Raw genomic sequence first — 12,038 nt, 5'->3', positions numbered from 1 at the left:
AGCTTGGAGACTCTTGGGAACGCGAAAGCGGTGACTGTGGGAAACATAGTATTATATGCGAACTTATCACTGGAACATTGTGAGTGTTTATTAAAAATGTTTATAATTTTACACTATGTCAGGGAATTCTTATAGTGGGATGAAGTTTTGGAGCCGTATGCAAAACCCGCTGATGACATCCATGCTCTCTTAATGTGCATCATTCTTTAAACGTCTGTGAGTACCCCCCTATACAAATTCTCACAGTACAAGGCTGGAGATAGTGGTTAATAAATCACAAAAATACACCCGAGTGGATATAAGAGACACTATCTTTTATATAAGATAATCACAAAAGGTGTGCAAACACATTTGGAAAATACTGCACCATATTGGCAAAAATCTCTCTTTTCTTTTTTTATTCTTTTTTATTCTCTTCTCTGTGAGCCTGACCTCGTGCTGTGAGCGCTGGTTTCCCTTTAAAAATTTTGGATCCTGAGTCTGAAGGAGAACAGACATACGACATACCGGCAGAGGAAGCGGACAGCCAGAATCCTTGATATCCTTTTACTTTTTACTATATGAATTCTTCAGTACTACACAATGCTCATTGTGCTATAAACATATAAATTAATTCTCTAGCAAAGGAGTGCCCATACTTAACTAATGTGAGATCTACTTTTAGCGATGTTGTCCCATTATGATCTACATCCATAAAAGCATTGTTACCATTCTGTTCCATGGAAAATATTACTTAAATATTGCTTTATGAGAAAATGTAACAAACAGTTATTTCTTATGTGACCTTAACGTAATAAATATCTGAATGAAACACATGAAACAGGAGGTTGATTTAGACAAGCTGTTTGTTGACAGTGTCTTGAGATCTACTGATCACCAGCTAAAGATCTACTGGATCCCCATCTACCTTTTGGGCACCCCTGCTCTAGCACTTCACAAATGCTGGTCACTAGTGATGGGCAAATAAATCTGCCAGGCATGGATCCACATGTGTTTCACCGCCCATGAATAAATTCGCAAAACTGCGGCAAAAATTTGCTGCAACAAAAAAAAATTGGTGCACGTCAAAATTATTCGGAGGCCCATTCATTGACTTTAATGCATTTGGACAAAATATTCACGCGTATAAAAATCGTCACTCGCATCAAAATTGTCGTGTGTCAAAATTATTTTGCCAGCCATTGACTTCAATGCATTTCTTGAATTTATCGTTGTTTCGTGAATTTTTCGGCAAAGCGAAGTGGGACAGATTCGCCCATCACTACTGGTCACATGTCCGGACAGAGATTCAAAATACATCATGGTGTTTCAAGTCCACAGGCCCAGGCTGTCTATGGCATAGCCACTGGCATCAGGCCCGGACTGGCAATCCGTGGGTTCCGGCAAATGCCAGAGGGGCTGCTGTATGGTTCCATAGAAAGTTACCATATAGTGGGCTGGTAGGGGACTGTTTGGGCTGGTAGGTGGCTGTTTGGGCCTCTGTGTACTTAGAATGACTGGGCCTATTTTGACTCCCAGTCCCGGCCTGGTTGGCATTTGCCAGAATCCACAGAGACTGGTCACATGATATGAGTATTGCCACAGGCAGGAGGTCAATACAGGGTTCTGTGGCACCTTGAAGCTGTTGGTGCTCCCTGGCATGTCGAGAATGAGCAATAAGGGGCATGACTTTGTAGCGGTGCGGTATTAGAAAATGAACCCTATGGGATTAGCAGCGTCATACAAAATGCTAATGGTTCCAGTGCCACATGAAATAGTCACGTGAGACCACTAGTCTACCACCAAGAATAGCCACATCAGCACAAACAGTAAGAGCTGCACAAAGGCTGCTCACAGTGCAACGTTAAATCACTAATGTCACACATAGGCTGGTCACCGTGCTCCTTGAAATTTCACTAGTACCAAGCAAAACTGCTCAAAGTGCCCTTTAAATGCCAAGAATTGTGCAAAATCGGGTTGCTGTCACTGACAAAACAACTAAGGCAGGGCCGGAACTATGGGTAGACAGAAGAGGTAGCTTTCTAGGCTGCAATAATAGGGGGGTGCTGGGCAGCTACCTCTAAAACTTCTTCTGTCTACCCCTAGTCCACACCTCTTGTCGCTCTCCCTCTGTCACTCATCCCTCTCTTCCCGTCCGTCTCTTCACTCTCCATCGCGTGCGCTCCGGGGGCGGGGCTTGCCAGCCTGGGGTGGGGCTTGCCGGACGGATTGCTTAGGGCACCCGGCTAGCCTGGCCCGGCCGTGAATTAAGGCACCACCACTGGCAACTGCACTGGGAAAATATAAAATTTGCATGGGATGAATTCTAGTTCCAAAAATACAAAATAGTGCGTAAATGATGTCACAGCTGGCAGCAAATATTTTATTGGATTTCACACAATGGACTGCAAGAGGAATATAGTGATGGGTGAATTTGTCCCGTTTCGCCACGAATTTCATGAATTTTCCATGAAATTCGAACTGGCGAAAATTTCGCGAAACATCTATTTCAACCTGTTTTTGGTGAAGTCATTGGCTAGGGTGATCATCCGCCCCAATCACTGGTAGGGATGTCGCGGACTGTTCTGCGGCGAACTTGTTCGCGCGAACATCGGCTGTTCGCGTCCGCCGCAAGTTCGCGAACGTCGCGCGACGTTCGCCAATAGGCGTTCGCGTCAAAATCGTTCGACCATTCGACCATTCGGTCGCTAAAATCGAACGATTTTCGTTCGATTCGAACGAAAATCGTTCGATCGAACGATTAAAATCCTTCGATCGTTCGAATCGAACGATTTTCGGATGTTCGAAGTTCGCGAACTGTTCGCGAACTGTTCGCATTTTTTGCCGGTGTTCGCGAACGGCGTTCGCGAACACATTATCGGCGGTTCGCTACATCCCTAATCACTGGTGCCGTAAATGGGGTCCTGACCCCTCTCTGCACAAAGAATAGAAATACCAATATGAAGCCAACATCACTGCATAGAAATGTTACTGTGTATAATAACAAGGAACAGAGATATTACATATATATATACAGGTATAGAATCCCTTATCCAGAAACCGGTTTTTAAGAAAGCTCCAAATTACGGAAAGGCCGTCTCCCATAGGCTCCATTTTATCCAAATAATCCAGATTTTTTAAATTGATATCCTTTGTAATAATAAAACAACTTAAAGATATAGTTAATCCTTATTGGAAGCAAAACCAGACTATTGGGTTTATTTAATGTTTACATGATTTTCTAGTAGACTTGAGGTATGAAGATCCAAATTGCAGAAAGATCCGTTATCTGCAAAACCCCAGGTCTCATACCTGTACAACAATATATTAACAATATAACTTATGGAAAATACACTCTATATAGGTGCATCTGTTACTATATATCCTATGCAATATATATACAAATGTAGATGTATCGATTATATCCTACTGTATGTGATATACATTGTGCCTATAGATATACACATGGATATAATTAGATGTGAATTTAGACTGCTATAGCCTGTATATTGTATATACTCAATACATCCAGCTCCCTGACTAGATATATACTCATTATTGCATCCCATACTTTCTGTTTTATTGCTGAGCATTGTGCACAAATCCTGTACATTTTTATATAAATGTATATACAGGCCATTGTGCATCAATGCACTTATTATCCGGAAACCTGTTAACCAGAAAGCTCTGAATTATGGGAAGGTCTTCTCCCATAGACTCAGTTTTAATCAAATATATATATATTTTTTTAAATGATTTCCTTTTTCTCTGTAATAATAAGACAGAAGCTTGTTCTTGATCCCAACTAAGATATAATTAATCTTTATTGAAGTAAAAACAACCCTGATGGGTTTATTTAATATTTAAATCATTTCTAGTGGACTTAAGGTATATGGATTCAAATTACAAAAGGACCCCCTTATCCGGAAAGCCCCAGGTCCCGCATAGCAGATCCCATACATGTATAGGCTATGCTTTTAGTATAAATGTGCTTAATATATCCTTGTGTATAGATGTACTTATTCTTATTATTATACCCTATAGTGTGATTATTCTAAATAACATGCTTTCAGTACTCATTGTGTAGATGTTTTGTGTAGTTGCACAAACCCTGAGCCTCACATACACCTTCCATATCCTATATATATATAAACATATTCTGTATAATATGAATATTCCTGACATGGGCATAATGCAGCAGCAGGGACTGAAACAGAGCGCTCTATATAATGGATATAATAATAACAAGTAATATTATTATTATTATTATTAGTAGTAGTAGTAGTAATAATAATAATAATAATAATAATAATAATAATAATAATATGTATTATTATTATTAGTAATAATAATAATAATAATAATAAAACAACTGTATATGTGTGTGTGTGCCACAAGTATGTATAAATACAGACGATGTGCTACTCACCATGCGATGCCTTGCAGAACCAGCAGAACCACAGCAGCCCTGTGTGTGACTGTGTGTAACTGTGTGTGTAACTGTGTGTGTGTAACTGTGTGTGTGACTGTGTGTGTAACTGTGTTTGTGTGTGTAACTGTATGAAAGAGCAGACTCGCCCGTGCATTCAATTCGTAAATGGTAGCGGCACATGTAGTCCAGTTATACAGACAAGTCATGGCGGTATCTGTGTGCTCTGCTGCCCGATACAGATTTCAGCACGGCCCATGGCACACACAGGGTTAAATGAGGGCATGGAGTCAAAGAGCAGGATGGGATTTATTATACACAAGTATCAGAAATTCAGAATATGTCACTTGCAACTCCCTCTCACATTCTTTCTGACTCTATAAATATACCCGTGTAGCACTGTAACACCCCCTTACTCTCACCTCTGTCCATAATATAGTGAATAAAGTACCCCCTCTTGTAAAATATAAGGATATTATAAGTTACCGAGGAGTTTCATGACCATATAAAAACACGAGGCCGAAGGCCGAGTGTTTTTATACAGGTCATGGAACTCCGAGGTAACTTATAATATCCTCATATTTTACAACTGGGGGTACTTTATTAATTATAATACACAAATTTTAGTGAGTCATGTGACAGAAATTACATCACTACTCACCGTTTATAACTGATGACATCACTACTCACCGTTTATAAGGATATAATTTACAAGATATTCCTGGCTTTTGTGTATTATATATATATATATATATACACTCCTGCCCAGGGGCGATCCTGGCCCCTCTGCCACCTGAGGCAGCAGCAGTTGCTGCTGCCCCCCCCTCCCCCGGAAATTCGCTCTTAAAGTACCAGGAGCAGCATTTTTGCTGCCCCTGGTACCTAGTGGGGTGCTGCCGCCTGAGGCTACAGCCTCAACTTGCCTCATTGGCGAAGCATCCCTGCTCCTGCCAACGTTTCACTTCCCCTGCATTGCTAAATATTCACAGGCTACTAGATTCCTCTTTCTTTCTTTCTTTCTTTCTTTCTTTTCTATCTATCTATCTATCTATCTATCTATCTATCTATCTATTTATCATCTATCTATCTATCTATCTATCTATCTATCTATCAATCATCTACTCTGTCTGTCTATTTGTACAATAACCCATGTATCTATCTCTTTTCTTCATCCACGTGTCAACACTCTGACAAATACAAGAGTTTTAGTTCATCTGGCGATTAATGTTGCAAACAACCTACTGAAATGCCTCAATAATAATAATAATGTCATTTTATACCATAAATATGTGGGGGTGTTTTTTAAATCAGAGATGGCCCAAAATAGAAATATATACGTTTCCTATAGAAAATGTGTTCTTTTGTCCCTCTACTTTCCACAAAAAACAAGAGCATATATATATATATATATATATATATATATATATATATATATATATATATATATATATATATATATATATATATATATATATATATATATATATATATGTGTGTGTGTGTAAACTCTGTCTGATGGTAACCGTTTCCCAAGAGGCATTTGGGATTATTATAAATATTATTTTTTGTAACTCATTAGTGACCTGAGAAGAAATCTGGAATGGGGGGGGGGGTCTCTATTCTAATTCCAGTAAAAGGTCCTGAAAGCAAATCGGACAATGGAAAGGATTTGGGTTTATTTAAAAAAGCAGCCTTTAATTCTGTGCGTCCCATGTCCCCCCAACAAGTTCCCCCCATTGAGTACAAATCACTGGGATCCCTCTAATCTTCTTCCATTATCTTCTGCCTGAAATCTCCAGTTTGTACCGCGCGTTACCTGTCTGATCGCTCAATCCTAGTCCACCATAGATTATGCGATATCGTTACAGGAATTTCACTTTCTGACCTTAATACTGACTGTACTGAATTTAATGTTTCATTAGATCTGTATTAAACACAACGGAATTATGTCAAATATAAACGACTACAAGCACATCACCTTCGATTAATAAAGGTTCAACTGACAACTAATAAAAATATATGTGATATAACTGGTGCTCTGAGGATTTGCTTGAAAATATATACAATATATATATATATATATATATATATATATATATATATATATAAAGTTTTAACTATATTATGTATGTTTATATATAAAATTATATATATATATATATATATATATATATATATATATATATATATATATATATATATATATATATATATATAATCGATGCAGGGACCAGCACACTCTAGTAAAGGTGAATTAAAGTGTTTTTATTTGTAACACAGCATTGTCCAACGTTTCGGTCCCACCTGGGGGCCTTTATATATAATATAATATAAGATATATATATATCTATCTATCTATCTATCTATCTATCTCTATCTATCTATCTATCTATCTATCTATCTATCTATCTATATATATATAAAGCTTGAAAAGGGCCCCAAGCAGGAGCCGAAACGTTGGTGTAATTTATGGAATAAGGTAATTTGAAAACCACCTTCATTATATATATATATATATATATATATATATATATATATATATATATATATATATAGATATATAAATGTATGTATATATATATATGTATAGTTGTTTCTGTTTGTAATAAATGCAGTTGTTTGTGATACAAAAGAGAAATCTAATTTTAGTACTGGTTATTTTTTTATCATTCAGAATCAATACCCGCTTACAACCGAAGAAAACAAACCACGACGGAAACTGTGATCCGCAGAGCTTACAATTAATTTAGGTGGTCGTTTAATCCTGCGCCTGTAAACAGGGAATTTTCGCATGGACTGTAATATGTTGTTATTATTCTCTGTGTGCCCTGCACTGTACAATTTGCCTCTGGGAGGGAGAGTTATTACTGCAGAGAGTTTAGAGACAGGAAGAAAATCATTTGCGAATGAAATGGGGCATTAAAGGTACCGATACATCATTCACTTTAGCCATTAGGCCTAACCCGTGCTGCCAAACCATAGATCACTTTAAATCATTAAGGTGGCCATACACGGGCCGATAAAAGCTGCCGACAGACCAAGTCGGCAGCTTATTGGCCCGTGTATGGGGGCCCCCGACGGGCTTCCCCGATCGAGATCTGGCCGAAAGTCGGCCAGATCTCGATCGGATGGGGTTAAAAATCCCGTCGGATCGCGGCCGCATCTGTTCGTTGATGCGGTCCCGCGATCCGACCGCCCGTTTGGCGAACGCTAGGATCCGATCGTTGGGCCCTAGGGCCCACGATCGGATCAGCCCGATATTGCCCACCTCAAGGTGGGCATATCGGAGGGAGATCCGCTCGTTTGGCGACATCGCCAAACGAGCGGATCTATCCGTGTATGGCCACCTTTAGCCTTTAAATTACCGTCCAATTATATCGCCCGATTTGTCCTGGGGATAATAATCTTCTGCGTGAGTAACATTGTAACCGAATAATCATCTTCATTTGGCTCTAAGAAATGACTTTTTCCTTCTTGCGTCTGTATTGAAACACTTTCTGCTTCTTGCGACACAATTGCAGCGCACAAACATTTCTCTTAAATCATCTGCTCTCATGTTACAAGTCTTACTAACAATCCCTTTATTCCACTAATCATGAGATCAATAATAATAAGAAGAAGAAGAACGTTTTTTTCATTATTCGCATAAACAGAATTTCAGTAGTAACTCTAAAACGATATTTCTCAACACAGACCCATTAATGAAGGCTTTGCGATTTTAAAATTTCATTTGTCTTGGTGTTTTTTTTTTTCGATGTATATACTAACGATTTTAACAATGTGATGTTACTGGTCCTTTAAATGGAATTAATGTTTTGTAAATATATTTATATATTTACCGAACAGCAATGTCCGCACTCACAAGGTCTTAAAAAGTGAAAAAAAAGTGAAAAAGTTATTTATTAGAACCAGTTCTCTTTAATATATAATAACTTAAATTCCATTTCCTAAACTATTTTTTTATGTAGACAAAAAAGAATATTGGAAAATTATTTTATGAATTGAGTTAAGAGCAAACCTGGATTTTTTCTCTTTTTTATTATATTTCTTAATGACATAAAATCGAATGAACTTATTGTTCTTGTAACAAAACACATTTGTTCAAATAGCCCAAAATATCAAGGTCTCTCTCTCTCTCTCTCTCTCTCTCTCTCTCTCTCTCTCTCTATTACATTTGCACTAAAGAAACTGTATGCAGAAAGGTTTTATTGATGTCACTATCTAGGCGCTAAGTTTGCGCCTAAACAGTATCTGTTCGAGTAAATTTGGAAATAAAGTTGCAGTAGTGACAGTGTAGGAAATGAATTTACACTTGTGACAGAAAATAGGAAACAAAGTTACACTAGTGATTTAAAATGGAAAACAAGGTTTCAGCAGTGACAACATTTAGGAAACAAGGTTACACTAGTGATTTATAATAGAAAATAAGGTTTCAGTAGTGACACAAAGTAGGAAACAAGGTTACACTAGTGATATAAAATGGGAAATGATGTTTCAGTAGTGACAAAATATAAGAAACAAGGTTAAACTAGTGATATAAAATAGAAAAAAAGTATAAGTAATGACAATATTTAGGAAACAATGGTGCACTAGTGATTTAAAATAGGAAATAAGGTTTCAATATTGACAACATTTAGGAAACAAGGTTACACTAGTGATATAAAATAGAAAATAATGTTTCAGTAGTGACACAAAGTTGGAAAAAAGGTTACACTAGTGATATAAATGGGAAATAATGTTTAAGTAGTGACAAAATATAAGAAGCAAGGTTAAACTAGTGATATGAAATAGAAAATAAGGTATAAGTTATGACAACATTTAGGAAACAAGGTTACACTAGTGATATAAAATAGGAAATAAGGTTTCAGTAGTGACACAAAGTAGGAAACAAAGTTACACTAGTGATATAAAATAGGAAATAATTCAGTAGTAACAAAATATAAGAAACAATGTTACACTAGTGATATACAATAGGAAATAATGTTTCAGTTGTGACAAGATAAAGGAATGAAGGTTACACTAGTGAGAGTATTTAGGCTGCAATAGGTTATAAGAGGTGACAGGCAGGGGGACTGTGCCACCCATGGGTGCAGGAGCAGGGAGTGCCGGGGTCGGGGACAAGAGACTTACCGTCTGGGAAGACAGCTCGCATCTTCAGGTAGCTGGTGGTGAGGCGGATGATGGAGGCTTTGTCCAGTTGGGAGGTGATGGCCGAGGGGAGAGGCAAGAGTTTCGCCAGTTCATAGAACTCCCCATTCTCCTTCTCTCTGCGCGTTTTAGCTGCGTTCTTGGATTTCTCCTTCATGTCGGCGATTGGGAGAGGCTGGAAGTGGAACTGGCATAATAATAACCCGCTACTCCTGTCTCTCAGGATCAGACGCTGTGATCATCAGGACTGGGGGTCCCACTTTATAAAGCTCCCATGACAGGTGACCAGTTCCCCCCCCCCTGGATTATCCTCAGTGTCAGGTACAATCTCCACTCACAGACGGGTCTCCGTGCGCTCAAGGTGTCGGGGTCGCCGCATCCTCACACTGACTGGGGCCGGAGCATCAGCTACAAAGTGACAGAGCCGATTCCTTAACGTGTGGGGGAAATAGCTGCTCTTATTCACTGGCACTCGCTGCCCCTGAATCCAGGCTGAATATCTGACAGTCAGGGGCCTGAGTTGCACAAGGGGGTCGGCAGGTATCGGAGCTGAGAGGAGCCCCAGTAGAATCGTACAGATAAGAGGGGACACCTCTCTCCCCAGCCTCAGACATTCACTCTGTGAGGCCCCTCCCACTGCTTGTTCCCCGCTCCCAGGCAGGGCATGGACTGTAGCCACTACTCCCAGCACCGCAGCCAATGGGAATGGGCCGACCCCCCGCTGAGTGACGTGTCGGGGAGAGGAGGCAGCGGCCAACTAAGGGCACCACGGACACACGTGGGTTAATTCCAATTCCAATGTGACCACTGGCTGTAGAGATGAATAACAAATCACACTTGTACATACACACACATACACACACACACACACTTGTACATACACACTCTCACACACACACACAGTATATACAGTATATATATATATATATATACACAGCATTATCAGGTGTCAGTAGGTAAGAGAGCAGTTGTACAACAGACTGTATGTGTCTCTGAGTTCAGCTGACTGGGCAATTAGTTACACTTACTGAACCCATTAGCAAATAACCTTATTTCAACTTCAAATAGTCCCACCCTAGGGGAACCCAGCTAATAGGTTGGTGTGGGGGTTATCAATCATCTGTCTGTCAGTCTGTCTATTATCTCGCTCAATCTAAGGGTAAGGTCACACTGGGCGATTTGGGGAGATTTAGTTGCCTGGCGACTAATCGCCTCGTCTTTGCCTTACCTCTGTCTTGCGCCGGCTAAAATGAAAAATCGCATGCGGCATGGCACACGCGTCGCTTCGTATTCCGAAGTTGCCCGAAGTTGCCTCGTGAGGAAATTCTATCTAAAGTGTCTGTCTGTCTTTTATCTCTCTCTAAAGTGTCTGTCAGTCTGTCTATTATCTCTCTCTATCTAAAGTGTCTGTCTGTCTGTCTATTATCTCTCTCTATCTAAAGTGTCTGTCTGTCTGTCTATTATCTCTCTCTATCTAAAGTGTCAGCCTGGAAGAATCTATTCGATATGAATATGAAAGTGTGATGTTTTTGTTGGGTGATGGAAACTGGAAGAGGTTGGTCCAGGAAAGACTTTTCTGGGATGTCCATTTGGGTTGGTGGTGTGGGAAGGAAGGCCGTATGGACAAACCAAGACTTTGCAAACTGCCCTTTGATTTGGTGTGTTTGATGGAAAGTTGCCAATGGACAGAGGGATGGACTCTGCGGACTGGAGGGTGTTTGGGTGGGTTTGTGGGATTTTTGGTTATTTTTGTTTTGTTGTATAACTTGTGAACTTTTTATGAAATGATGATTATTTAACGTAAAGTGATCTTTTAAATAAAAAATGTCTATCTAAAGTGTCTGTCTGTCTATTATCTCTCTCTATCTAAAGTGTCTGTCAGTCTGTCTATTCTCTCTCTCTCTCTCTCTCTCTCTGTCTATTATCTCTCTATTTAGAGTGTCTGTCTATCTCTCTCTCTATCTATAACTCAAAAACCACACATAATAATTGAATTGAAATCCAATTGCAAATTGTCTTGCTTTTGTTTCCTAACTGTTGAAATATAATTGCTTATTGGTTGCTATGGGCAACATCACCGATAACGTCTCTCTCCACTTTTTAAGCAGCATGATAAATAGGCCCCATATTGGCCCTATAATAATGGGGGAAGGGGGGTAGGTGGTAGAGTGGTAGTGGCCCTGTTATTTATAGTGGCCTGATTCTATATTTCGTGTGGTTCAGAGTAGCAGAGGGATCCCAGAATGTCACCACGTAGTGGTTCCCAGAGGCAGAGGTTGAACCCTGATGTCAGTCCTGGTGTTGGGACCCGGGGCCTGTGTCACACAGATTGGCCCAGCACATGTTTTGCATTGAGTTGAGATCAGTTTTTCTACCCCCAGCCAATTAATCCAGGGTGGGAGTTATCTTCCTAAAGTTAAATCCTGATCTCTTACAATTCTTAACCCCCAGCCCCGCATACATTATTTGGGCTCCATGTTTC

General features: G+C 39.5%; 1 protein-coding gene across 2 annotated transcripts in view; it reads right to left on the bottom strand.

Annotated features, from left to right (window-relative positions):
* sim2.S (SIM bHLH transcription factor 2 S homeolog) overlaps positions 1-9,722 on the bottom strand; it is a 52,940-nt gene extending 43,218 nt beyond the window's left edge. Inside the window, exons 1-3 of one of the 2 annotated variants that reach the window (XM_041582958.1) lie at positions 9,539-9,713; positions 8,248-8,275; positions 6,225-6,332 (exon numbers count right to left, since the gene is read on the bottom strand). In XM_041582958.1, coding sequence (XP_041438892.1) covers positions 6,225-6,332; positions 8,248-8,275; positions 9,539-9,713 — 311 coding nt within the window. 2 annotated transcript variants of the gene reach the window in all.
* Between the last annotated feature and the right edge of the window lie 2,316 nt (positions 9,723-12,038).

The sequence above is a fragment of the Xenopus laevis genome, chromosome 2S, assembly GCF_017654675.1.
Source record: "Xenopus laevis strain J_2021 chromosome 2S, Xenopus_laevis_v10.1, whole genome shotgun sequence".
Lineage (NCBI taxonomy): Eukaryota > Metazoa > Chordata > Amphibia > Anura > Pipidae > Xenopus > Xenopus laevis.
The sequence above is the reverse complement of the archived record's forward strand: the minus strand, read 5'-3'. Positions and strand labels throughout refer to the sequence as shown.